The sequence below is a fragment of the Acanthochromis polyacanthus genome, chromosome 5 (assembly GCF_021347895.1).
Source record: "Acanthochromis polyacanthus isolate Apoly-LR-REF ecotype Palm Island chromosome 5, KAUST_Apoly_ChrSc, whole genome shotgun sequence".
In the NCBI taxonomy this organism is placed as follows: Eukaryota; Metazoa; Chordata; class Actinopteri; family Pomacentridae; genus Acanthochromis; species Acanthochromis polyacanthus.
In genome coordinates, this window is record NC_067117.1 from 17,184,612 (window position 1) to 17,211,956 (window position 27,345).

Genomic DNA, 27,345 nt, shown 5'->3' on the forward strand with positions numbered 1-27,345 from the left:
CCAACATTAAAGAATTCTGAAATGCTTGCGGTAAGTTTATGCTGCTTTCCATCTGCCTCCAGTCTGTTTTCTACATTTAGCCTGACCTGCTGTGCACTGCATGACTGTCTGGATTACCGTTGCTTAGCCTTGATTATTTATTTATCGGTTAACATTTCCTCAAATGACACCATCCATTGATGTTTAATTGCAAACAGTAGATTGCATCAACATTACTGCAGAAGGCACGAGCTGCTAGAGAATGCAGATGAGAGCGACTAATGAGACAACTTTCATTTAGTTCACCATTTTATTGTTTTACAAAAGGTGTTTTATCACAAACACTGGCATAAAACCTGAAAGGCCAGACCATTAACACCAGGTAGAGTGTCTGCAAATTCTTCACCAGGTTCTTGCAACAGTAAGGTGAGAAAAAAATCTGGTAAATGAACCTGCAGAACGTTGAGAGAACACTGTTTTAATGTTTGTTGCGCTTGCAGCTGCCATTGCACCACTCTGAAACTAACTTCTCCTTGAAACGAAAGCTTTAGAAACCTCAGGCCACATGCGGGGGGTATCAGTGGGAGAGTTTTCAATTAAATATTGTCTTTTTTAAAATGAAGACTTTGCAAGAACAACACAAATGCAGTTTATAGATAAGGCACAGTGTTGTTTAGATGATAGAAATGATGGGGATTTGTCTCGTTCTCAAAATAAAATAGTTTGAAGTCTTAAATCCCATTTTATCCCATTAATGCAGACAACAAACCTCTAAATAAAAACAGCAATAAAATCAAATACAATTACGAGCTCACAGCATTGATATGGATAAATTCAGCTCTCTTCTAGAGGGCAGTTTGTACCGCATCCCTTCCAATTTTATTTGGTATATTTATATCACCTTTCATACACACAGTGATAAAAAAAAAAAGGTTCCTAAAATGAACAGTTCAGTCCCGTTAGTGTTGAAATTTGCTGCACTCTAACAAAAGCAGTGGAGTCCAGGACGCTCTGTGGTCGTGATAAAGCAGGAGCATCAGACTGAGAGGCAGAGATCCTGGCAAACATCCTAAATTCACTGCTCGGGCTGAAAACTGAATTCCAGAAATGTTGGTCCTTTCAAAATGGGAATTGTGTAAGTGTAGTGAGGAGCTCTGAGAGTCTGATGGACAGCATGATGACGGATGGAAACAGACAAATTTACTGATCTGCTCCAGCTGCCCTCTTGGTTCGTTTCCTTGGAGATGTTTTAGGAGAAGCCTTGTCTGTAAGACAGGATGCAAAGATCAGATACTGTAGGCTGCTGGAGTTATAACAGCAACATAACCAAAAGGTCACCTTATCAAACCAGTAAAAAGAAAGCGATATTGAGTCAAGTAAAAATGATTCAGAGCTGTATTACTCATGAGGATAAAAATGAACGTACTCATGACATTGAGAGTCTCCTGAGGAATCCAGCTGATGTCCACATCACTAATCCCACCGGTGCCCTTCTCTATTTTCACAGGAAGCCTCTTTTTCTGCAAAACACAGGTTGGAAGTCAGCAACACATCTCATTTTTAATCTGTGTCATCCATTACCCTGCTACAATCTCACTGTATTTGCATCATACACATTTCTGTATATTCGCACTGCTACAACAAAAGAGGATTTCTGATTTCATCCTCCACGGTCATGTGTGCACCAAATGTCTTCACATGAAAACAGAGAAGATGAAAAGACAAACACGTACCGTCCTCGACTCCAGGACCTGGTATATACCAAAGAGCATCAGGGACACCAGTCCAACCAGGAACACGTACAGGAACACTCTGCAAACACAATTATTTCTTGCATTAAAAACAGCAAATCGTTCTGTATTATCTTCAGCTAAATCTGCAGCATTAAAACTAATCTGATACATTTGCCCCTCAATTTGAGATTTTTGGTAGGAACACGCTTTCTTCCACTTGCCTGGTTTGCTGCTGACAGTTTGTGTGTCTTGCACCAGCAGCACGATCCTGACAGCTAATCTCTTTGCGCCAATTTCACACCTCTTTTTACAGGTTTTTACATGTGCCATGATAGTCTGGGAGAGCTGCGATTGTGAAGCCTTAGAGAACTGGAAAAGCTTAAGGGACGTGACGAATAAATAAATGGTTTGCAAAATAATCAGATTTATGCATTATTTATATTGAACTGAGACGCAGGAATTGGTTCAATACGTCCACCTACTGCCTCCTCTGGTTTAGGCATTTTGATGACACGCTAGTGCTTGCAGTCTTCATTGCATTTTAGCGGTGAAATAATATTGAGAATTGCTTTAATCACATTTTAATTTTTTGGATGTATGTAGATGGGATAGAACACAGACTCAGCAGAGGGAATCCTTACGTTTCTCCATCCAGTCCTTCCTCTTTCTCAGTGATGGTGACTGTCTGGTTGTAGATGGCAGTCTGGAACACGCTGCCCTGTAGAACAATTGCAAACATCGTTAGCAAATACTCTAAGTAGCTTAAACTTTCAGTAAGTTGGAGGAGCTATCAACTTAAAATGACTCAACACTTGTTTATAGTGTGGAAATCGCAGTGAAAGCTCAGCGGGGAGAAATAACGACAGTAAGGTGCCACCAGTAATCCCAATTATACAAAAATGAGGAAAACAACAGAGCTGTTGACAAGCTGCTTTGCTGACGATGGCTTCTTCAGGTTTTAATATTCATGAATCATGAAAATTTTAGATGGGCTGTGAAGAGTCTTTCTGACAGTTACTGCCTAAAATCATCACGCAATGTTTCACCTCCAAAACTAGAATTACTGTTCCATTGTACGCTTACATCCACGTGTGCTCAGACTCAGAGTATATGTAGTAAAGAGACTTAATGAAAGGTATGAGGTCTATTTATATGTACAGATATTATATATATATATATATATATATATATATATATATATATAAGGAAAATAAAGCTGATTCTGATAGAAAAGGAAGGTGTATCTGTGACATTAGATGATGCTTCAACTATGGATGTTGCAGCAAAGAAGCTACAAATTCTAAAACATTGATGCTTCACACACGTCGTGAACACCGACAGCACAGAAGCTCTACACAATCACCTCCGTTTCAAGGTCGGCAACCCAATTTAGTGTCACGGCTTTAGTATCAGAGCAAATGTGAAATATGGTCACAATCTCTCCTTCGGTTACTGAGTTAAGGTGCAGAATTATAGCCAGAACTTCTGCAGAGCAATATGAAACGGATTGAAATTACCTTTTGACCTTTTTTTATTTACATTTTATCTTATTCTTTTACACGTGTCTGAAATTTAGTCACAATTAGAGCATAGTCAAAAATGTATTCAGTGAGGTGACAGTAATCTTTGTCCATCAAATTATAATCAGTCCATCCTCGAGTTCAAGAGAATGTTGACAGAAAATCTGAAGAAATTATCTTGAGGCATTCCTGAGATTTGCATTTATGAGAATGTGACAGACAACAAAAAATGAAAAAAAAAGAAGCCTCCAGTCACAGCATAAAAAAATCTACCTAAACAGACATCAAGCATCAACTCCAACAACCAAACAAAAGATAAATCTCTGGTTTCAACATGTTTTACCTCAGAGTCAAGATAGTTGAGGAGGATAACGAGACCAAATGGACGACCGGCCATGGGCTGAGCTGGGATGAAAGAGTACTCGAAGGAGGCCTGAGCCTGAGGCTGGACCACAGTGTTCAGGGGCAGAGCTGTGAACTACAAACACAAACATGAATAAATAACTGTTATCTTTGACCCTGACACAGAAAATTGGTCTCAGTAGTATTCATAGTGTGAAGTGAAAGGAAAGAAAGCAACAAACAAGACCTGAGTGAGACAAAGGCAATCTGAGATTTCATGAAAATTAAATGAAAGAAATTAAATGCAAGAATCGCATTTGTTACAAGTGTAACAAATGCGATTTTACTTGTGTGTCTTTGATTTTATCGCACATGTGCAGCTATTTCCAACCTCTGTATCATCTATAAGAATGTCAAAGGTATTGTCTCATGAAGTCACAGCATCAACATTTTTTAATTTTATTTTCACTGAGACATTAAAGAATAGAGGAACTTTTTCAAATCTCACAGTGTAAGTAAAGCACCAAATGAATGCATCACTGACAAACTGGATAAAACACCGACTTCAGATCACACTTACATTCTGAATGTAGAACTGGAAGTCTTGGGGTAACGGAAGGAGGCCTCCAGTGACTGAACAGTGAAATCCTGACTTCCCTTGTTGGTGAAACCCACCAGGAACCTCACAATTTCATTTGCAGGAAACTCTAAATGTACAACAAACACAAATAAATAAGACAGACATGTAATTAAAAACACACAACGTACATATTAAATTAGAACTCCATCAAAACAGAAGCAGCTCAGAGTGTTGAATTCACTTTGTGCTTGTCAACAATCTCTTAGTTTAACACATTTTAGAAGCTGAAGGCTGCAGTTTGTAAAAAGCTACAGAAACCTTCTCCTGTCGTGAAGATGATGGTCGTATCGGCATCAGAGTGAGACGTTAACAGTTTATCAGCAGCTTCGTCCGGGTCCTCTTCATCTCCTTCCTGAGGATCAAAATAACGTGACACCTTAACATGAGCACCTGTGAGAGCAATCACAGTTTTTCTGTGCTGCTACACGATTACAGACACGGTACGTACTGAAGCTTGTACGTTGTCCTCTTCAACGAGCACATCTTCATCGTCGTCGTCCTCCTCATCTACTGCAGCATCTGGGTCATCAACGGTGTCCTCAGCAGAGTCTGAGTCTGCAGAAACATGGCCTGAAAAGTCAGAAGACACAGCAGTGAATATGGGAGCTGGAAATGTATATTTCAGATGTTGCAATATAAGATTATACCATGTAGGATTTTAGTGATTATGACACTGTAATAATGAAGGGTAGTTTCTTGGCGTTAAAGTGGTAATCTTTGAACTTTTAGCATTATTAGGTGATTATAACCATTAATAGGTTTAGCTTAATGTTTTTAGTGGCCGTACTTTTTGCAAATCACTGAAATACATCAATTTATGTCTGTATTAAGGTGTTTGGCGAACTTAGTCAATATCACCAGCGGCATAGATTGTTATTTTGTGAGGGAGAGCTCGGTATAACTGTGAAAATGACTGAAAACTGGATTTAACACGATCAAATAATACATATTTTGTAATATTCTGACCTATTATTCAGACTTCTAGTGTTAGATCATCACTCAACGCTCAGAAAACTCAACATATTGAGCAAACAACCATGGCCAAAAGCAAAGACAAATCAATGAGCAAATTAAATTTCTTTGTAAAAATGATGCTTTGAGTGCATTAATCTGCTTACTGGGTCTGACATTTCAATTTAAAAACGCTGAATTATTTTTCACACATTGCACTTCATGTTGATTCATTCGGATTGTTGTCTGGTTATTCCTCTGCCTGCAGACAAACTGGATAATTTGTTAACAATTTATAAATGAATGGCAGTCATAAAAAAATCAATTTTAATATGTGTCAGCAGGGAAAAACAGCCGAAGAGAAACTAGAAAACCCAAACATAAGTTCCCATCTTATCTATGGTGACGTGTCCCACTAAAAGAGGGCCGTTAGCTTCGTGTTTCACCTCCAAACACTTTATAACTTTAATTCAAACCACCCTCCAACACTCTGAAAGTGAAATTTAACTGTACACTACTCGTATGAGATTATTACACTTTACAGAAACCAGCAGCTGTTTTCATTTCCATTCATTTTCAGAGCGACGAGCTACAACTTATTCCACTTATTGCAAATGTAAAAATGAATAATTCATCTGTATTTCCGTGGTAGCAGCAAAAGCAGCGGTGAGGAAATTTGTGTGTGTCCAGCTGAGTGACTGTGCCACGTCAATGTGTTACTCTAATAACTTTTTCACTGTAACAGAAGTACAGCGACCAGTTAAAACATCTGGTTAAAAGTGAAATTAAAACACTCACCGACGGATAGGAGTCCGCAGGGGAAGGCCAGCAGGAACAGAAGCAGCAGTTTAGATCCGAAATTGAACATTTTTGCAGACTTGAAGGCTGAAGTTAGTAACACATCAGCGTTTTAGGAAAAAGAGAAGGCAGCAGCCGAGCAGGAGGCGGGATAAGAGGAGGTCAGACCCGCCTGTCGGAGCCGAGGAGGGAGGGCCGAGAACAGGGGAGGACAGGGCCGAGAACAGGGGAGGGCTGGGGAGGCCCACCAGAGAAAGAGAAGACATGGGCTGTGTCCAAAATGGCATACTAACGCACTACATACTACATTCTCAATGAGTATATACTGTATACTACGTACTATAAGTATGATTAGAATGCCGACGTTCACACTGTAGTATACTACTCCGTTTCCCATAATGCATTTCAAACCTCCAACGACAAAAACCGGAAGTACGGCTATCAAATATCTCGGCTGAATGCCGGCTTCAGGTCGATTTTATGCTAACAAACAGTCGCATAATTAATGTGGCAATTTCAAGCCGGCACTCCTCATGCAGTTATTAGCCAGATTATGCGAATCGTTTCAGTTGTAGCTGCAGGCTACTCGAGGTAGCTGCTACTTGTTCTGTATGCAAAGCGAGCTGCTGCAACTAGCTGCTAGCATTCAGTAGCACGTTGTGAGGCGTCTGACAAATTTAAAACGTTGGTCAGAAAATGCCTATTTCTCAAATCTGTGGGGTGATTAGGATGACTACTTAACCACATAAAATAAAATAAAAATCGCCGCGGTCCGGCCACATATTCCGCGGAGGCTTGCATTTTGGTGGATAGCTCGCAAAGCGTTATGGGGCGGTTGAGTATGACTAGTGTGGTCACCGCGCATACTTAAAATTTTTCCGGATATAGTATACATCCGGGTATTTCTCACGTACTCAATCTATTCATACTATCCAGTGTGAACGCACTACATACTTATTTTGACGTCACATTTAGTATGAGTAGTACGTCAGTATGCGATTTCGGACACAGCCATGGAAAGAGAGTATTTACAAGGAACCCAGAAGAAGAATAAGGAGCAGAAGAAGAAGCAAGAATAGAAGAGGAAGAAGGAGAAGAAGCAGGCAAAGGAGAGGAGAAGAAGAAAAGAAGGACAACAAGCAGAGGAAGAAGGATAAGAAGAAGCAAGAGAAAAAGATGCAGAAGAGGAAGAAGAAGAATATGATACAGAAGAAGTAAAAGCAGAAAAGAAGCAGAAGATGTATTAATGGAAGGGGAAGAAGAAGAGGAAGAAGACACAGAAGTAGATGAAGAAGAATGAGCAGAAGACACAGAAGAAAAAGAAGGACAAGAAGTAGAGGAAGGATAAACAGCAGAAGAAGAAAAGAAGGACAAGAAGGAGAAGAAGATGGCAAAAGTAGGCTAAGAAGAATGAAGAGCAGAAGAAATAAAAACAGAAAAATGAGCAGTAATAGAAGTGGAAGAATGAGAAGAGTGACAAGAAGTGATAATTTTGTTGTGTATTGGTAAAATAGGACACCACTCTTTGTCATTTTGATTGGAAAATAGATAGCACGATGTGTGTTGTGCAATGAAATTTCCCAAGTGAATCAAGTCTAATTTTTCTTCAATATGTTATTAGATAGTCGCTCGGTGGTTAACATGTTGCATCCCGGGCTGGGCCTGGGATCTTTCTGCATGGAGTTTGCATGTTCTCCCATGTGTGGGTTTTCTCCAGCTTCCACAGTCCAAAAAATGTTGAGGTTAATTGGTAACTCTTAATTGTCTATAGATGTGAATGTGAGTGTGATTGTCAGTCTCTATGTGTAGCCCTGTGATAGACTGGTGACCTGTCCAGGGTGTCTGCTCACAGACTCCAGCCCCCCATGACCCTAATGAGGATTAAGTGGTGTGTAGATAATGGGTGGATGCTATCAGACAGTTTGCTGGAACTAAGCTAAGAAGAGCTGACATAGCTGTGTTTTAGCCCACACCAAAAAAAACAAAAAACAAAAACAAAACAGCAAGCTTTAAAGCTTACTTCTTCTCCTATTGTGTGTATAATAATTTAAATAAATGTTCAATATATAAATACACTGAATTGAAGGAATAAGCAGCGCTTTGTGGTGGCCATGGTGACAACAGTTTTAGAAGCTTGGTTTAAATTTATTTTTAAGACCAAAGGGCCAAACAAAAAGTTTTTCACTTGTGTCAGCGGTTGATGCGGTTTCACATGTTTTTGGCCAGTGCACAAAACAACAACACATCATGCGTGTGATTTGTCTTCTGTAGTTGTGAAATATGCCCCATTGAGATGTGACCTGGTTTTACCCACACGCTTTCCTGTTTGTTTCTCTACGTACTCCTCTGATCTCTCACAGCGCTGTTAAACTCATCCACTAATTAGAGAAGGGTGATCAAGGAGTCATGGCCCTGCAGACCACACTGGGCCTCATCCTGCCATGCATCCTCTCTGCTTCTGCATTAATTGAACATAAAACAGAAAGTGTGACTCATCTAGTAGTTCCACTGAACACTCTGATGTTTCTGAGTAGCTGTAAAGGCCAGTACATTTACTTTGAAAGTTTTTTGAATGATTTTACCTGCATGTGAAATAAAGACAAGTCTTGCAAGAGGGAGACCTGTTCACAATTAAAACAAAAAGCTTAGTTAAATCCAACAGACTGGACATGAAAGCAAAGACATAACTATCAGCTAAGAGTGTTTACTGTTGCAAGTAATATTTTTATGTTACTGCTGTTATTAACATTCTGAAACTCAAGCAGTTTCTGAGCTTTTTATTTGCTTTTTCCACATTTTTATTCACTGTGGGTTCATTGTTTACAGTAATACACACGTGGACAAAATTGTTGGTACCCCTCAGTTAAAGAAGGAAAAACCCACAATTCTCACTGAAATCACTTGAAACTCACAAAAGTAACAATAAATAAAAATTTATTGAAAATTAAATAATCAAAATCAGCCATCACTTTTGAATTGTTGATTAACATAATTATTAAAAAAACAAACTAATGAAATAGGGCTGGACAAAAATGATGGTACTCATAACTTAATATTTTGTTGCACAACCTTTTGAGGCAATCACTGCAATTAAACGATTTCTGTATTTGTCAATGAGCGTTCTGCAGCTGTCAACAGGTATTTTGGCCCACTCCTCATGAGCAAACAGCTCCAGTTGTCTCAGGTTTGATGGGTGTCTTCTCCAAATGGTATGTTTCAGCTCCTTCCACATATGTTCAATGGGATTCAGATCTGGGCTCATAGAAGGCCACTTTAGAATAGTCCAACGCTTTTCTCTCAGCCATTCTTGGGTGTTTTTGGCTGTGTGTTTTGGATCGTTGTCCTGTTGGAAGACCCATGACCTGCGAATGAGACCAAGCTTTCTGACACTAGGCAGCACATTTCTCTCCAGAATGCCTTGATAGTCTTCAGATTTCATCGTACCTTGCACACTTTCAAGACACCCTGTGCCAGATGCAGCAAAGCAGCGCCAAAACATTACTGAGCCTCCTCCATGTTTCACCGTAGGGACAGTGTTCTTTTCTTCGTATGCTTGGTTTTTGAGTCTATGAACATAGAGTTGATGTGCCTTACCAAAAAGCTCCAGTTTGGTCTCATCTGTCCAAAGGACATTCTCCCAGAAGCTTTGTGGCTTGTCAACATGCATTTTTGCAAATTCCAGTCTGGCTTTTTTATGAGTTTTTTTCAGCAGTGGTGTCCTCCTTGGTCGTCTCCCATGAAGTCCACTTTGGCTCAAACAACGACGAATGGTGCGATCTGACACTGATGTACCTTGGCCTTGGAGTTCACCTTTAATTTCTTTGGAGGTTGCTCTGGGCTCTTTGGATACAATTCCAACGATCCGTCTCTTCAATTTGTCGTCAATTTTCCTCTTGCGGCCACGTCCAGGGAGGTTGGCTACTGTCCCGTGGGTCTTGAACTTCTGAATAATATGAGCCACTGTTGTCACAGGAACTTCAAGCTGTTTAGAGATGGTCTTATAGCCTTTACCTTTAAGATGTTTGTCTATAATTTTTTTTCGGATGTCCGGGGACAATTCTCTCCTTCGCTTTCTGTTGTCCATGTTCAGTGTGGTACACACCTTTTCACCAAACAGCAGGGTGACTACTTGTCTCCCTTTAAATAGGCAGACTGACTGATTATGAGTTTGGAAACACCTGTGATGTCAATTAAATGACACACCTGAGTTAATCATGTCACTCTGGTCAAATAGTTTTCAATCTTTTATAGAGGTACCATCATTTTTGTCCAGGCCTGTTTCATTAGTTTGTTTTTTTAAATAATTATGTTAATCAACAATTCAAAAGTAATGGCTGTTTTTGATTATTTAATTTTCAATAAATTTTTATTTATTGTTACTTTTGTGAGTTTCAAGTGATTTCAGTGAGAATTGTGGGTTTTTCCTTCTTTAACTGAGGGGTACCAACAATTTTGTCCACGTGTGTATAAGCAATAACAACAATAAAAACAATAATTAGAAACAACAAAGAGAAGCAATAACAGAAACAGCACAAGTATGACTAGAAGTGCAGAGAACTCAAAAATGTCTTTTGTTCAATATGTTACTATAATAATGGCATAAACCAAAAAAAACTTATCATTTCTTTTACATAAATTAAAATAAAAAGAATCAAAAAATACCTTTTTCCAAGAGTCCACAGCTGTTAACAAAACTGAAAACAAAGGTGACTCAACATGTTACAGATGTTTTACTACTTGCATTTTAAATTTGTTTCCATTCTTGTCACCTATCTACACTGTCTAATCACTGTCACCAATTCAGCCACAAAATCCCACATTCTTTGTCGCTACATTGTTTGTTGTGTAGGGTGTACCAAGGAGCACGGAATTTTATTTTATTTTTTTACACAGTCTGAGAACATGTTTATTTTTTATTAAATACTTACAGAGAAATGTAGACTTAAATTATTAGATTAAAATCTCATTATTTTAAGCTCAGATTAAGATATTTTTCTGATGGAACCATATATCTCAAATGATGCATTTGTGGACTCTCTGACAGTTGAAAATCTGATGATTCTTTGTCTTTAAACTTCTTTTTTTTGTTTTTGCTCTGACAAATGATGTGATTTGGGATTTAAAAAACAAAACAACACAACAGTCCTTACAAACCTGCCAGCAGTCTTTGGGGTTCACAGGGTTAAACTGGACGTCTAAATAAACTACTCCTGTGTGTCAGTGTGCAGTCTTCTTTGACGTTCCTCAAACCATAGACACATCCCGAGTTCTTAGTCGTGCACATGCATCCCTTTCAATAATTCCTCAAGTGTCTTGATGTATAGGTGGACATGGGTTGACCTGTAGCCCACACACCCTCCACAGAATCAGTTATCCAGTGCTGGTAAGTGGGATGTGTTAGAACAGATCGGAGAAGCATAGCGTAAGGTCTGAATCTCACTTCACTGAGTTCACAGTTATCTCAGATGTGAACAGCGGTGCCACGTGAATGCATGCTAAAACTAAAACAGCCACAATATCTGATATAAGGGGATCAAAACAGATTAATGAAACCAAAATGGCACCATATATTTTCATTTATGAATTTAGCCTGAATGTTCCACTTAAACTTTAAAGTGAATGTTTAAAAATAGGTGACCCTTATTGTAAAAACTGAAGCGTGTCGATAACAAACCACAAACCGAACAAAGAAACCCGAGTTGTCATATACACACAGACGAGGAGGATAATAACTAAACTGGTGGCCTTTGTGGTCCTATACCTTTGTGACATTTCACACTCACCCCACTTCAAGGAAGAAGCTAAATGAGTGGAACAATTTGTCCTCTTAACCTGCATTATTATTCATCCATTGACGCAGATGGGCTCCATCGACAGCCTGCAAGCTTCCGCAAATCTGTGGACACGAGGATTTGGAATTTATCATTTGGTACTGCAAGAGCATCCAAATTAGTGGAGGCTGAACCTGACTAATAGAATACCAAAGCTGGTGAACACATGTGAAAATACTGTTGTTACACATTTTAACACTCCTCTTTTGTTCGTTACAACTCATTTTGTTTTGATCTAGGTAATTTCCCTGATTATGTCTATAAATATCACGTTCATTTCTGCCACATATGCACCTCCAAGCACTTCCATTAAGAGGCAGTTGAGGTGCAGAATGTAGAAAACACATTGGATCTATTCTTAAATGTCGAGAAAACTCAGCGAGTGCAGAAATCAATAAAGGCAGATTCATGAAGAGACATGGAGGAGCCTAACATATGGCTGCTGCACCAACAGACGATCAGAAGCCTGTTTAATTTTAGAATAAGAGAGCTGAAAACCCACGTTTAACTGTGGTCCGTGCAGACATTTTACCCCAAATATGACCAAAACCAGGATATGATGTAAAATCAGGCCATGCGAATATAATCAACCCAGTCTCACATCAAATTGTGACATAGTCACGTTTGTCCACAATGCAAAACGTTACAATCTCACAATTTGGCCCTGAAAATTGTGAGATGCTCACGTTTTTTCCCCCAATTCTTTTGTATTGGTCTGACGAAGGGTCACGTGACTGCTTGCTGCAGGCTTCTCAAAATGAAAACATGGCGGCTATTCCTTTTATTTTCCGTGGAAAATGCATTATTTTAAGATAGTTTGGACAGAAAAAAACATTTTGATGACATTTTTAGCGAGAAATATATATAATACTTTCACATTATCCATTCAGTTATTGGAAATGATCTGTGGTTTGGTTTGTTTTTACGCTGAATTTCACTTCACGGCATTAAATTGTGACAGTGTCACATTTTGTACGTTATGTTGGTTGATTAGGACGCTGCTAAAAACGAAAACAAGCGGTGTGTTTATTTTTGTATTGTTGCATTGTGTAATTTTTTGAGTTGTTAAATCATTTATGTAACTCTTGGTGATTACTGCTAGTTACTGAGATGTCTTCCCCGGCCTTTCATCAGTTGACGCGCTTCGCTCCCTTGTTAACAAGTTGCATTTCAATGATCCACAAGTCGCTCGTTGTCAATGCAAACAACCGTATTTATTTCCATGAACGTGCTTTTACCGCAATCATTTGTTGAGCTCATCCATACACCAGTCAGCGCACAGCGATCTAAAAACTTTATTCCTGCCCACAACAAGATCCCCCTGTCTTTCTTTAGCCCGTGGAAGCGTCCATAGCAACCACCATAGCAACGGTGGGAAACGTAACAGTTCCACTCCAAGACGTGAAAGATTCATCGTCATAACAAACCAGAGATCATACACAAGAACTGAACGAATATTGTGAAATTAAAATGTATATATTTTTGGTGTCGCTGTAATGCCTGAGGCTTTGCTGCTGTCCGCTTTCTGACCGTGGTCGGCAAAATACAGGGGAGAACTACGTGCAGAACCTGCTGCACCTTTCTTCTTCGGTGGTGTCTGTGTAAAACAATGTCCAACATGCAAACAGCACACCTAGCGCCATGAAGCACAAAATGCAGGTGTAAATCAATGACATCTTACAATTACAATGTCCTGTCTTTTAACTAATAAAGACACATATACAGGTAAAAGCCAGAAAATTAGAATATTTTCATAAACTTGATTTATTTCCGTAATTGCGAACAAAAGGTATAACTTTTACATTATATGTAATCATTGCACGCAGACTGATGCACTTCAAATGTTTATTTATTTAATTTTGATGATCATAGGTGGCAACAAATGAAAATCCGACATTCCGTGGGTCAGAAAATTTGAATATTGTGAAATGGGTCAAGTTTGAAGACACCTGGTGCCACCCACTAACCAGCTGATTAACTCAAAACACCTGCAAAGGGCTTTAAATGGTCTCTCAGTCCAGTTCTGAAGCTTACACAAACATGGGGAAGACTTCAGATTTGACAGCTGTCCAAAAGGCAACCATTGACACATTGCACAAGGAGGGCAAGACTCAAAAGGTTATTGCTGAAAAGGTTGGCTGTTCTCAAAGCTCTGTGTCCAAACACATTAATGGAGAGGCAAAGGGTAGGAAAAACTGTGGTAGGAAAAAGTGTACAAGCGACAGGGATCACCGCGCCCTGGTGAAGATTGTGGAAAAAAACCCATTCAAAAATGTGGGGGAGATTCACAAGGACTGGACTGCTGCAGGAGTCAGTGCTTCAAAATCCACCATCAAGAGACGCATGAAAGACATGGGTTTCAACTGCCGCATACCTCGTGTCAAGCCTCTTTTGAACAAGAAACAGCGCGCAAAGCGTCTCACCTGGGCTAAGGAAAAAAAGAGCTGGACTGCAGCTGAGTGGTCCAAAGTTATGTTTTCTGATGAAAGCAAATTTTGCATTGCCTTTGGAAATCGAGGTCCCAGAGTCTGGAGGAGGACAGGAGAGGCACAGGATCCACGTTGCCTGAAGTCTAGTGTGAAGTTTCCACCATCAGTGATGGTTTGGGGTGCCATGTCATCTGCTGGTGTCGGTCCACTCTGTTTCCTGAGATCCAAGGTCAACGCAGCCGTCTACCAGCAAGTTTTAGAGCACTTCATGCTTCCTGCTGCTGACCTGCTTTATGGAGGTGGGGATTTTATGTTCCAACAGGACTTGGCGCCTGCACACAGTGCCAAATCTACCAGTGCCTGGTTTAAGGACCATGATATTTCTGTACTCAATTGGCCAGCCAACTCGCCCGACCTTAGCCCCATCGAAAATCTGTGGGGTATTGTTAAGAGGAAGATGCAGAATGCCAGACCCAAAAATGCAGAAGAGCTGAAGGCCACTATCAAAGCAACCTGGGCTCTCATAACACCTGAGCAGTGCCAGAAACTGATCGACTCCATGCCACGCCGCATTAATGCAGTCATTGAGGCAAAAGGAGCTCCAACCAAGTATTGAGTACTGTACATGCTCATATTTTTCACGTTCATACTTTTCAGTTGGCCAACATTTCTACAAATCCTGTTTTTGTATTGGCCTCAGGTAATATTCTAATTTTCTGACCCACGGAATGTCGGATTTTCATTTGTTGCCACCTATGATCATCAAAATTAAATAAATAAACATTTGAAGTGCATCAGTCTGCGTGCAATGATTACATATAATGTAAAAGTTATACCTTTTGTTCGCAATTACGGAAATAAATCAAGTTTATGAAAATATTCTAATTTTCTGGCTTTTACCTGTATAAAGAACTTTACATCAGTTTGTTTGTTTGTTTGTTTGTTTTATTAAGATCCCCTATCAGCTTTTGCAAAGCAGCAGCTGTTCTTCCTGGAGTCTTCATAATTTCATTTGTGACAACACCAAAAAGCAACATGTACACAAAATACATACAAATCAAATTACAAAATACATAAACAATACATACAAAAATACACGTATACAATACAAATAACATACATATACTAAACCTGTCCTAACCAAAAGCATACAACACATAATACTCCCACCTTGAATTATAAAAATAAAATGTTCTTCTTCAAAGATATCATGACCTAATAGTAATAATTAAAGAATAATCTACCTCAGAAACCAACCATAACATAAATCACATAAACAGTGACATTACAGTCACTACATTTAAGTTTAAGATTTAATTTAATGAATGATTGTATTTTACAAATTTCTATTCCCAAGCAACCCACTAAACTAATAACTAAAATTTTGTGCTACATAATGCTCTTTTAGTTTAATTTTAAAGTTTTCAATATTCCACATTTTGAGAAAATCCGGATGTTATCGCTCGCTCCCGACAAAAGCATCATTTTTTTTAAAAAATATTTTGGATTTCGATTAATTAGACAATGAACAAATTGACGTAATTTCCTGGTGGGTGTGTTTATGCAGCCTATTAAATACTTTTTTCCCCATGAAATAAAGTACAATCCATACATCATGGTCCGGTGTTCATTGTTTGTTTTGTTCACTGACATAGTGCAATAAAGTTTTGTTTTTTAAACCATCCAGTACCGTAATGAATATTGAATGAATATGGCATCTCGTTTACATCTCTAATTAAGGAGCAAGAAATTTACTGACGTTGATTTATGATTCAAGACAAGCAGAGGACACACTGTGTGCCCCTTTAATGTCCAAAAGGCCAATTAAGGTCAAAATCTCACAGATTCTTTGACCAATTTGGACCAACCTACACATGCTTGATATTGGGTCCTAAAGCAATGCTGGTGTACGTTTTCAGACCACCAGGACTTACAACGGCAAAATAGGAGCAAAGAAGACAATGGAACAGGGGCCTTTGTTAAAATGAATGAGAAACAGTGTGAGAACATCAAAGTGCACCAAAGAGCATAAAGTCATAGGACAGGGTGTGCTGAATGCTCTGGGAGCAAGTCTGCAGTGAAAACACCTTTGAAGGGGTCAAGGATCACTAAATCTGAAGACTTCAAATGAAGGAGACATTTTGTGCAACATATCAAGTATCATAAAAGTCATTCCCAGTGGAATTCAAGTCTGATATTGTGTGGGACTATTCAGAGCAGTCACATGAAGCACTGTATCTGTTTTCAAGGGTCTAGGCCCATGGGAACCTGCTTTTTCAGCAGTGAGGCCTACTAGTAGTGATGAAGCCTGAGGCCTTCAAACATGTAAAAATCATTCCTGCTCGGTCATTTTTGGGTCTAGTGACACCAAATCGGACACACTCCTACTAGACCACCCCCTGACCTTGCATATTTTTTTTCAGAGAGTTAGCTCAAAAGGGGCCCGAGCACGTCCCTGTTTCTGACTCTACGGTTAACCCTTTAATGTCCAAATGCTTCAAAACGGGCTAAAAAGGTCAAAATCTCACACATTCCTTAATCAATTTGGACCAAACTGCACAGGTTCTAGATATAGAGGCTAATGTGAATGCTCATGCACGTTTCAGACCTCCAGGGGCCCTGAAGAAGGAATGAGGGGCAAAAAAACCATGTTTTTCAATAGTTGTCCCTCTTTTGCTCTCATTTCACTTCTGTTACACTCAGAGAGCTGAAACCTGGGATCTGGTACCTCTGAAACATCTAAAATCTAAATCCACTGGAACTGTTTTCCTAGCCCCTCCCAAACCGGAAGTAGCTCCAGGAACGACCTAGAGACTTGTGCTTCAAATCAATTGTTCACCAAGGTCACCTAAATCACCCCTAAAAGTTTCAGCTCATTTGATGCAAAAATTACTAATTTATGGGGCTTCAATGTCCAAAAATGTGACATTTTGACCCTGCGCCAGGGGTCACAGGAAGGTCATAGAGACACCAAACCACCACAGTTCAGCTCCAAATATAGCCTAGTATAACATAGTAAAAGATCAGCCCCAGGGTCCCAGTAGAAAAATCTGACCAAGTGTTCATGTTGGAAAATCAGGTCTTGTTAGACTCATTGACCCTGAGAGCCTTCTGCCAGTGGAATTAGACCCTCACCCTCATTTTTTACCCGAACGGGACGAAATTTTAACCACAAGTACTAGGGCCCCCTGTGAGTCTGTATACACAATATCAGCTTCCTAGGTCAACAGGGGGCCAGATGGTACCATGTTGAAGTTTTGAAGTGTGTCCCTTTAATGTCCAAAAGGTCAATTAAGGTCAAAATCTCACAGATTCTTTGACCGATTTGGACCAGCCTGCACATGCTTGATATTGGGTCCTAAACAAATACTGGTGTACGGTTTCAGACCACCAGGACCTACAACAGCAAAATAGGAGCAAAAAAGACTGCTGTAAACTTGGACATTTTAACGCAGGGATCCATAGAGATTAACTCGTTTTTGAAGCAGCTTCAAGCAGACATTTGACAAACTGTAATTTTCTGCATTTCCATGTTGCCTTTATTGTTCATTCAAAGAGTTTGCTGTTTGGTTGCAGCACAATTTCCTTGCAGTCATTGTACAAGTGGAAAAGAATATTCCATCACTGAAAAATCTTTGTTTTATTCATCATAACATCTCAGCATTTAGTCATCATTTTATCATTCATTTTCTTTGGTGCACCTCACTGTGCTGCGCTGACTGACTCTGAAAAGAACACTTTGCCCACACACACAAAACTTAGGTCTGTTTGTGTGAAAATTTATTCATTACCTTTTTTTTGGCTACTTTATTGTGTCTTTAGCGTGTTTATGGTTCCTCATATATAAAGAGTCTGTATATTTTGTAATAATGAGGAGAGCAGTAATGATATTTTTTTCTGTAGATGTTGTGGTATTTGTTGTTGCTGTAGTTGTGTTGCTATGCTGGTGTGTCATTAACTCCCTGAAGTAGTTTCTAGTTGCTCCAGTCGTATTTTAAATCCCCCTGGGCTCATTGTTTTTACTGCAATATAAAGTTGTGTGCCTCCATGAAAACAGCACAACCATGGATAGAAGTATAGAGAACTGAAAAAATGCACTTTGTTTTTTTTTGGCCCTCATTCCTTCTTCAGGGCCCCTGGAGGTCTGAAACGTGCATGAGCGTTCACATTAGCCTCTATATCTAGAACCTGTGCAGTTTGGTCCAAATTGGTTAAGGAATGTGTGAGACTTTGACCTTTTTAGCCCGTTTTGAAGCATTTGGACATTAAAGGGTTAACCGTAGAGTAAGAAACAGGGCCGTGCTCGGGCCCCTTTTGAGCTAACTCTGAAAAAAAAATATGCAAGGTCAGGGGGTGGTCTAGTAGGAGTGTGTCCGATTTGGTGTCACTAGACCCAAAAATGACCGAGCAGGAATGTTTTTTACATGTTTGAAGGCCTCAGGCTTCATCACTACTAGCAGGCCTCACTGCTGAAAAAAGCAGGTTCCCGTTGGGCTAGACCCTTGTAAACAGATACAGTGCTTCATGTGACTGCTCTGAACAGGCCCACACAATATCAGACTTGAATTCCACTGGGAATGACTTTTATGATACTTAATATGTTGCACAAAATGTCTCCTTCATTTGAAGTCTTCAGATTTAGTGACCCTTGACCCCATAAAAGGTGTTTTCACTGCAGACTTGCTCCCAGAGCATTCAGCACACCCTGTTCTATGACTTTATGCACTTTGGTGCACTTTGATTGATGTTCTCACACTGTTTCTCATTCATTTTAACAAAGGCCCCTGTTCCATTGTCTTCTTTGCTCCTATTTTGCCGTTGTAAGTCCTGGTGGTCTGAAAACGCACACCAGTATTGCTTTAGGACCCAATATCAAGCATGTGCAGGTTGGTCCAAATTGGTCAAAGTATTTGTGAGATTTTGACCTTAATTGGCCTTTTGGACATTAAAGGGGCACACAATGTGTCCTCTGCTTGTCTTGAATCATAAATCAATGTCAGTAAATTTCTTGCTCCTTAATTAGAGATGTAAACGAGATGCCATATTCATTCAATATTCATTACGGTACTGGATGGTTTAAAAACAAAACTTTATTGCACTATGTCAGTGAACAAAACAAACAATGAACACCGGACCATGATGTATGGATTGTACTTTATTTCATGGGGAAAAAAGTATTTAATAGGCTGCATAAACACACCCACCAGGAAATTACGTCAATTTGTTCATTGTCTAATTAATCGAAATCCAAAATATTTTAAAAAACTGATGCTTTTGTCGGGAGCGAGCGATAACATCCGGATTTTCTCAAAAACGGGGAATATTGAAAACTTTAAAATAAAACTAAAAGAGCATTACGTAGCACAACATTTTAGTTATTAATTTAGTGGGTTGCTTGGGAATAGAAATTTGTAAAATACAATAATTCATTAAATTAAATCTTAAACTTAAATGTAGTGACTGTAATGTCACTGTTTATGTGATTTATGTTATGGTTGGTTTCTGAGGTAGATTATTCTTTAATTATTACTATTAGGTCATGATATCTTTGAAGAAGAACATTTTATTTTTATAATTCAAGGTGGGAGTATTATGTGTTGTATGCTTTTGGTTAGGACAGGTTTAGTATATGTATGTTATTTGTATTGTATACGTGTATTTTTGTATGTATTGTTTATGTATTTTGTAATTTGATTTGTATGTATTTTGTGTACATGTTGCTTTTTGGTGTTGTCACAAATGAAATTATGAAGACCCCAGGAAGAATAGCTGCTGCTTTGCAAAAGCTAATAGGGGATCTTAATAAAACAAACAAACTGATGTAAAGTTCTTTATATATGTGTCTTTATTAGTTAAAAGACAGGACATTGTAATTGTAAGATGTCATTGATTTACACCTGCATTTTGTGCTTCATGGCGCTAGGTGTGCTGTTTGCATGTTGGACATTGTTTTACACAGACACCACCGAAGAAGAAAGGTGCAGCAGGTTCTGCACGTAGTTCTCCCCTGTATTTTGCCGACCACGGTCAGAAAGCGGACAGCAGCAAAGCCTCAGGCATTACAGCGACACCAAAAATATATACATTTTAATTTCACAATATTCGTTCAGTTCTTGTGTATGATCTTTGGTTTGTTATTACGATGAATCTTTCACGTCTTGGAGTGGAACTGTTACGTTTCCCACCGTTGCTATGGTGGTTGCTATGGACGCTTCCACGGGCTAAAGAAAGACAGGGGGATCTTGTTGTGGGCAGGAATAAAGTTTTTAGATCGCTGTGCGCTGACTGGTGTATGGATGAGCTCAACAAATGATTGCGGTAAAAGCACGTTCATGGAAATAAATACGGTTGTTTGCATTGACAACGAGAGACTTGTGGATCATTGAAATGCAACTTGTTAACAAGGGAGCGAAGCGCGTCAACTGATGAAAGGCCGGGGAAGACATCTCAGTAACTAGCAGTAATCACCAAGAGTTACATAAATGATTTAACAACTCAAAAAATTACACAATGCAACAATACAAAATAAACACACCGCTTGTTTTCGTTTTTGGCAGCGTCCTAATCAACCAACATAACGCACAAAATGTGACACTGTCACAATTTAATGCCGTGAAGTGAAATTCAGCGTAAAAACAAACCAAACCACAGATCATTTCCAATAACTGAATGGATAATGTGAAAGTATTATATATATTTCTCACTAAAAATGTCTTCAAAATGTTTTTTTCTGTCCAAACTATCTTAAAATAATGCATTTTCCACGGAAAATAAAAGGAATAGCCGCCATGTTTTCATTTTGAGAAGCCTGCAGCAAGCAGTCACATGACCCTTCGTCAGACCAATACAAAAGAATTGGGGGAAAAAACGTGAGCATCTCACAATTTTCAGGGCCAAATTGTGAGATTGTAACGTTTTGCATTGTGGACAAACGTGACTATGTCACAATTTGATGTGAGACTGGGTTGATATAATCCCAGTTGACTTCTTGCTCCTGTAAGAACTCAAGTATCTCAGAAAAGCTCATATAAAGTGTATTATTCCAGGTTTAGCAGGATCACCAGCACATTGGCTCACTTCAATTTTCTGAGGTCATCGGGAAAAAGTAAAATAAATCAACACCATCTGGCTCTGGAGGTAAAGGCGTTAGATTGATAATGGAATTTTCCTTCACACTGGTTAGTCTCACTTTGAGCCACAGCCACTGGCGTATTTTTGTCCTCACAGCTTGTGATTGACTTTACAGGTGTATAAAGAGATCTGTGAGATGCAGCACATGTGTTACTGCATTTGGCCGCTGTGTTAATGCGTCGCCTCAGCCGGACATATGTCATGTTTCTAAGTTTCCATGGTGATACTGACATGATAGTACAATAACCTGAGTGAATTAATCATCACTACCCACTCACTCCTGACACAAGGTTTATTTTTTCTTGAGCTCCTGTGAATTCCTGAATCAAGGCAATAACTTGAATGTTGCTTTATCATCCATTATATGATTAAATTATATTGCCAATACAAAGAACAATCATTTTTCCTTTGATAGATGAGAAAAAATGCAGCTGTCATGTCGACTAATACTTAAATCAGTGTATTTTCTAATACATTGTGTCACATTTATGGTTTACTCCAAATTAGCATAGATTCTTTTCCATTTTTACACTTATTAAACACCTTGTCCACCTGCAATACAACATCAGTTTTCTGCAACTTAAAGATCTCATACACATGTGAGATCAGACATTTTACGCATCATAGAAATAACAGGTTTTTGACAAAACAAGAAACATTAAGTGAAACAAAAATACAACAAAAACTGAATCTCAAATGTCATCAAATGGCTTTTCAGGTGAATTAAATTTAAAATGATTTGATATCTTAATTGAATTTAATCTGTTTTTGGAGCAAATTTCTTTCTATTGAAAGAACAGGTTCACAGGCGTGGTGTCTGTTCCCTTGATGTTTTTATAGTCTAAAAAAAGTTTGTGGTTTTCTGCAAAAGCACACATCCTGTCACAACCTTCTGAAAAAAAAGACACACGATACTCCTGAGCAGCATCTTATGGTGCAAGCACAAACATGCAACAGGCTCTGTAGAGCGTTGATCAGAGATACAGTGTAGTAAGATTATTTTTACCGTATAGTAAGAAAGATTCTTGATTAAAGCTTCGTCGCAATGACACCCCCCTGCAATGGGACACAAACAAGTAAGTCTTGAATGAGGATACAGAAAATAAATGTTGGTGTTAAAATGGTGTCGCTTAAGACAAAGATTTGCTTTTTAATTGTCATTTTAAAGATGTTCAATATTGATGTTTAGATATCAAAATATCCCAGGAGCACTGACATTTTTAAGTGTGTGTGAGTTACAGAGCTGCAGTAATATTGCAACAATATTGTAGATTCATATAAAATAATACTGGGGAGTTAGTTTTACTTTTTAGACTGTAAAAAAAGGGGCCAGCCAACATACAACGGCTTTAAATACGGATTATTGCAGTTGCAGGAAACACTTAGTAGACAAATACTACATACAGGACCAACAATGTGATATTCAAATAGGTGGAGGTATTACAGATCTATACACATGGGTCGGATATGTAGAAGAATCTGTGTGTTTGTGATAACTGACTCTAGGAAGAAAGACAGATTTATAAATATGAATAAAAACGTAGAGTTAAATGAGGAAACTGTATCATTTTGATTAGAAATCAGCCAAAAATTTAGTTTTTCTGTCTGTTACTGTTTGATTTGCTACAACAGGACGCTCTACACGTTTAGTAAGGAATCATAAACTAGCAGCTGCCAGCAATGTAATGCAGAGGAAACTTCAGATCAGTATTATTTTCTATTAAGATCGGGTTAAATGATCCGAATCAAAAATATTATGAAATACTTTATTAATCCTTGAGGTGAAATTGCTCCCATTCAAAGTCTTACAAATACAAGGAGTACCAAAAATATAGAAATAAACATGAGCGGAAAAATATGTCTTAAAAATGTGAACATAAGCAGAAAAAGTAGAAGTCCAAGGAAAATAAGTATATGTAATTTTATTCAAGAAGTGAAAACTGCTGCCATTGTAACATAATGAATCCAGAGTCTGACCATTTACCAATATGTGTATTGAAAAGGGGTTTAATCTGGTGGCTCTGCAGCTCACCTCAGCTCTGTCTCTATTTTCTGTCTTTTAACCCAATTTTTTTTTCTGAGTGACAGCTTAATATTTTGGTCCCTACTGTACTTTACTGATTATTCCCACCTACTCCCATGGCATCGTTCATGAACTTAACAGGAGTTTGAGGAGGCGGTAAACCTGCTTATGCTGCCCGCCACAAAGCAACATGCAAAGTTGGCAAATAGTTAGCTAATATTGTTGCACATTTGGCAAATTTGGAGATGAATATTACCACAAGAATTCAAAAAATGCCGCTTTAAATGGATTCAACGGATTGATCCATGTGAGCTCACTTTGCTCACTGAAAGGGAAGAGTTTTGCATAAAGGTGGGGTCTCATTTATTTATTGCCTATTTGGTGGTCCAATTAGAAGCAAGTTAGGATTATCTGACCTCTGTGATATATTGTCATATATTTACATTTAGCTATTCTGTAATCACCGTTATTTAGAGCAGTCATCCGTCACATTTACTGTCTACTGTCAGTCCCCAGACTACTTCATAATTACCCAGCACCTTGAGTACTATAATGGGCTGCTACCATGGTAATGTGATCAGAACAGGGTCAGAAATTCTGATGAAACTGCAGCTCAGTGAAAGAAGTCAGCGTAAATCACTCAGAGGCATTTTTAAATCATATTAAGTGGGTTAATTACGTTGGTGCGGTTTTGCTCAGAGGCAACAAGCAACACTGTGTACAGACTGAGTTTCACGCTGCAATGAGGTAACACGCTCCATCAACGTGAATAATTACATTCAGTTCATGTTATTCACTGTCATATTAAAAGCAAATATTCTATGCATAATATATAGTACATCTAAAATTCATGAATGTATGCATGCATGAAAAGAGTGTATGTGCATCAGAGATTACTCAAACATAGCGTGGCCTTTTGTAGTGTAAATATGTCCAAGCTGCTGGATTTGCAAAACATCCGCCACATTCCTTAAACCTCACAGACTTAAGTACAATCATTAAATATGTGATGGGTCAATAATTTCAGAAAACACTGGCTGCCAGCACAAATTGAATCATATGTCAGATGTTTTCAAAGATATAAAATAAATCCTGTCAAGCAAAATTCAACTAAAATTTAAATAAAATGTTGTACACTTAAGTCAGACTACCTCTCATATGAAGTTGTGGCACAGCAAAACAAACAGTGCATTGACCGAATGTTTTAAATCAGAAGTAATAGGGCTTCAGTGGGAACCTGTTGTTGTACACAGTAAATGAAGCAAAGCTGTGCAAAATGTTCTTGAGGTAGGAAATGCATCCAACATGCTTTGCTGAGTTTGTGTTCTTGCAACAAAAAGCTGCTGTCTGGTGCACTCGCACAGGTCACACATCCATGTCTACAAGAGTCAGAAAAACCACATCTTCTGCTTCCGATGGCTGAGCAGAGCAGTGTGAAAATCAATGATGCTCTTGTTTCCACAGTTTAATGTATTGCCTTGTTGTTGTTGTTGTTGTTTTTTAGCAGGGGTTGAACAGTTTGGTGACTAGAGGCTCATGCTTGTTTGGCAAAATTTATCATTTTTTAAAAATCTCATTTTGATTTCATAAAATCACAGACCTATTTACCTTCATGTTAATCTCTTCTGACCAAAATTTTAAGTGTTAAAGTACAAAATACCTTCAGTCAAGTTAAAGCCACCATTCCTCTATAGCACATGCAAGAGTAAAAGGTTAATTTGTTGTATTGTTCTAGAGTTTTGTTTACCTTTTTATGCTTTATAAAATTTCTTTGTGTTCATGACGTGTACTCTAAATAAAGCACCTTTATCTTTAAATAAACTTCTTCCACAATTTGAATACAGGTGGATAGATTAATGACAAGTCTAAATTGAGTATAGGTGTAAAAGGTAAACAGTCTAGACAGTCAATCAAAGGTAGAGTATATGATGATGGATGACTGAGTTCATGTTGGTTCCTTTTTATTTTTATGTTTATTATTACATAAATATGGCATGAAAACATTTTGGGGGGATTTTTTTTTTTATGTACATGATTGCTTTCACATCATCTGTACAGTGTTAAAAGTGAGCTGAGCCACTTTTGCTCAACAGAAATTAATTGCTTTTAATAATCCATAATAAATATTGCTGTATTTCTCTTTTTCTCCAGACTGGATCAATTGTGTACCATCTTATGTCCAGTGGATCTTCTTTGCTATCGCTGGAGTGCTGGTCCTGTCACTATCTTGGAATATTTTTTGCTGTGTATCAAAATGTTGGTCAGGTAACGACGTTATTTGCACACAAAAATCCACAAAAAGCAAATTTATTATAAGACATTTACTATCTTTTGTGTTGTAGGAAAAGGAACATGTCGACTCTTGAGAAGACGGAGGTATGTAGTAAATATATTCACTGCTCAAGAGAAAAGACAAACTTCTTAACTGATATTCATTTTTAAAACTCAAAGCCAATTTCCTTCTCTGTTTGTCAAATTTAGTCGAAGCCCAACACAGATGGAAGATAATCCTATTTATGGCAACTTAAACTACATGCAAACCAGTAAGTTCACTGTGTGTGCGCATGTGTGTGTGTGTGTGTGTGTGTGTGTGTGTGTGTGTGTGTGTGTGTGTGTGTGTGTGTGTGTGTGTGTGTGTGTGTGTGTGTGTGTGTGTGTGTGTATGTGGGGGGTGAGCTTATGCATACTTGCATCAGTTTACAGTGTGATGTTGTCCACAGACGTTGCTGTTTTTGCAGAAGTTGAACCTGCTCAACCGTCATCTTTCAGAGCTCAACAGAGAGTCAGCGCAGATTTACAGGTAGAGTTTTTAACTTCTGTAGAAGGATCAAGGTCTCCTCTGTGCTTCCACATCATTTCTGTATCTGTGTTCCATTCACACACATCAGTAAGCCTTGTAGCAACATTTTATCATAAAAAAACAAAGCTGCAGCAGTAACACAAGAAATGGATTATTGTTTAACTAGAGCTACTAACCACTCTCCAGTGTTGTCTGACTTTGTTCCTGTTTCTGTTTCTAGTCCAAAAATCAGGACTGCTATGCCAACCTTACCCTAAAGGCTCCCAGGGTGCAGTCAGGCCGCAGCTCTCCACAGATCCAGTACTCAGACGTGATGCATTTAGAGGAGCCAACGCTGGGGTCAGACAAGGAAGATGATGGCAACACTGACGCCATTTCCACTTTGTCTGACCTGTATGCTTCTGTGCAAACTCAGCGAACCAAAACCATCGACACTGACAGTGGAGAGGGCTACGCCAACCATCTCTGATGCTGAAATGACAGAAACCATCTTTTTTAAGCTTGACCTGCTGCCACAGGAGGGCACTGTGTGTCACTGTTTGAAACCTGACAACCCTTCTGTGTAGGATGGAGCACGCTTTCTCAAGTGAATGTGCTTGTCTTAATAGGAAGTGTGCATTTTTGTTTGACTTCAGTGCAGGTTTTCTGGCCTTTTTGTTTTGGTGTTGTACTTAAATGATATACAGATTTCATAACTATTCAGGAGTTTTATTGCTTGTTTCATATGTTTAATGTGTCTATCATTGGTTCTGTAAAAAATCACACTGGAATGGATTCATTGTGTGGTATTCATTCAAGTGATATCCACTGATTTTAATTCCAGACCTGGTAATTATTGTTTTTTTAGGTGTAGTCTGATTTATTTTTATAAGAAAGTGTGAAAATGTACTGCATCCACTCCTGCTTTCTCATTAAAAATAAACCTGAATCCACATCTATGTATTTTTTTGTTTCAAAAGTCCAAACATTTAATTGTGAATGTTTGAAAAAAAATGTTCACAAGCCCCCTGAGGCTCCAGGAGCAGCTGAGGGAAGTGAAGTGAGCTGACGCCGACTGGAGCTGAAAACTGGAAAACTGCAGGTTTGAAAGTGAAATTATCAAGGGGTGGTTCTCTGAGTCCGGCTGCACAGTGACGTAGTGGTTAGCACTTTCGCCTTGCAGTAAGAA

General features: G+C 38.7%; 2 protein-coding genes across 2 annotated transcripts; one reads left to right on the top strand and one right to left on the bottom strand.

The window, feature by feature from the left end:
• Positions 1-270: 270 nt before the first annotated feature.
• On the bottom strand, positions 271-6,132 carry LOC110968711 (translocon-associated protein subunit alpha-like). Its single transcript, XM_022218665.2, is given in 10 exon segments — positions 271-1,244; positions 1,406-1,499; positions 1,713-1,791; positions 2,354-2,430; positions 3,576-3,710; positions 4,155-4,180; positions 4,183-4,281; positions 4,473-4,566; positions 4,663-4,784; positions 5,964-6,132. Coding segments are annotated over 10 exon segments (861 nt in total). The 5' UTR covers positions 6,034-6,132; the 3' UTR covers positions 271-1,179.
• Positions 6,133-22,287: 16,155 nt separating this feature from the next.
• On the top strand, positions 22,288-27,111 carry LOC110968709 (signaling threshold-regulating transmembrane adapter 1). Its single transcript, XM_051948405.1, has 6 exons — positions 22,288-22,430; positions 25,529-25,642; positions 25,720-25,753; positions 25,859-25,920; positions 26,098-26,177; positions 26,398-27,111. Exons 1-6 carry the CDS (start codon positions 22,400-22,402, stop codon positions 26,644-26,646), a joined length of 570 nt encoding a protein of 189 aa, XP_051804365.1. The 5' UTR covers positions 22,288-22,399; the 3' UTR covers positions 26,647-27,111.
• Positions 27,112-27,345: the final 234 nt, after the last annotated feature.

Excerpts from the sequence above, each read along its gene's own strand:
- LOC110968709 (XM_051948405.1), top strand. The coding sequence starts at position 22,400 with ATGACACCCCCCTGCAATGGGACACAAACAA. Across the intron at positions 22,431-25,528 it reads CTGCAATGGGACACAAACAA|ACTGGATCAATTGTGTACCA; the intron begins GTAAGTCTTGAA and ends CTTTTTCTCCAG. Across the intron at positions 25,754-25,858 it reads CGACTCTTGAGAAGACGGAG|TCGAAGCCCAACACAGATGG; the intron begins GTATGTAGTAAA and ends TGTCAAATTTAG.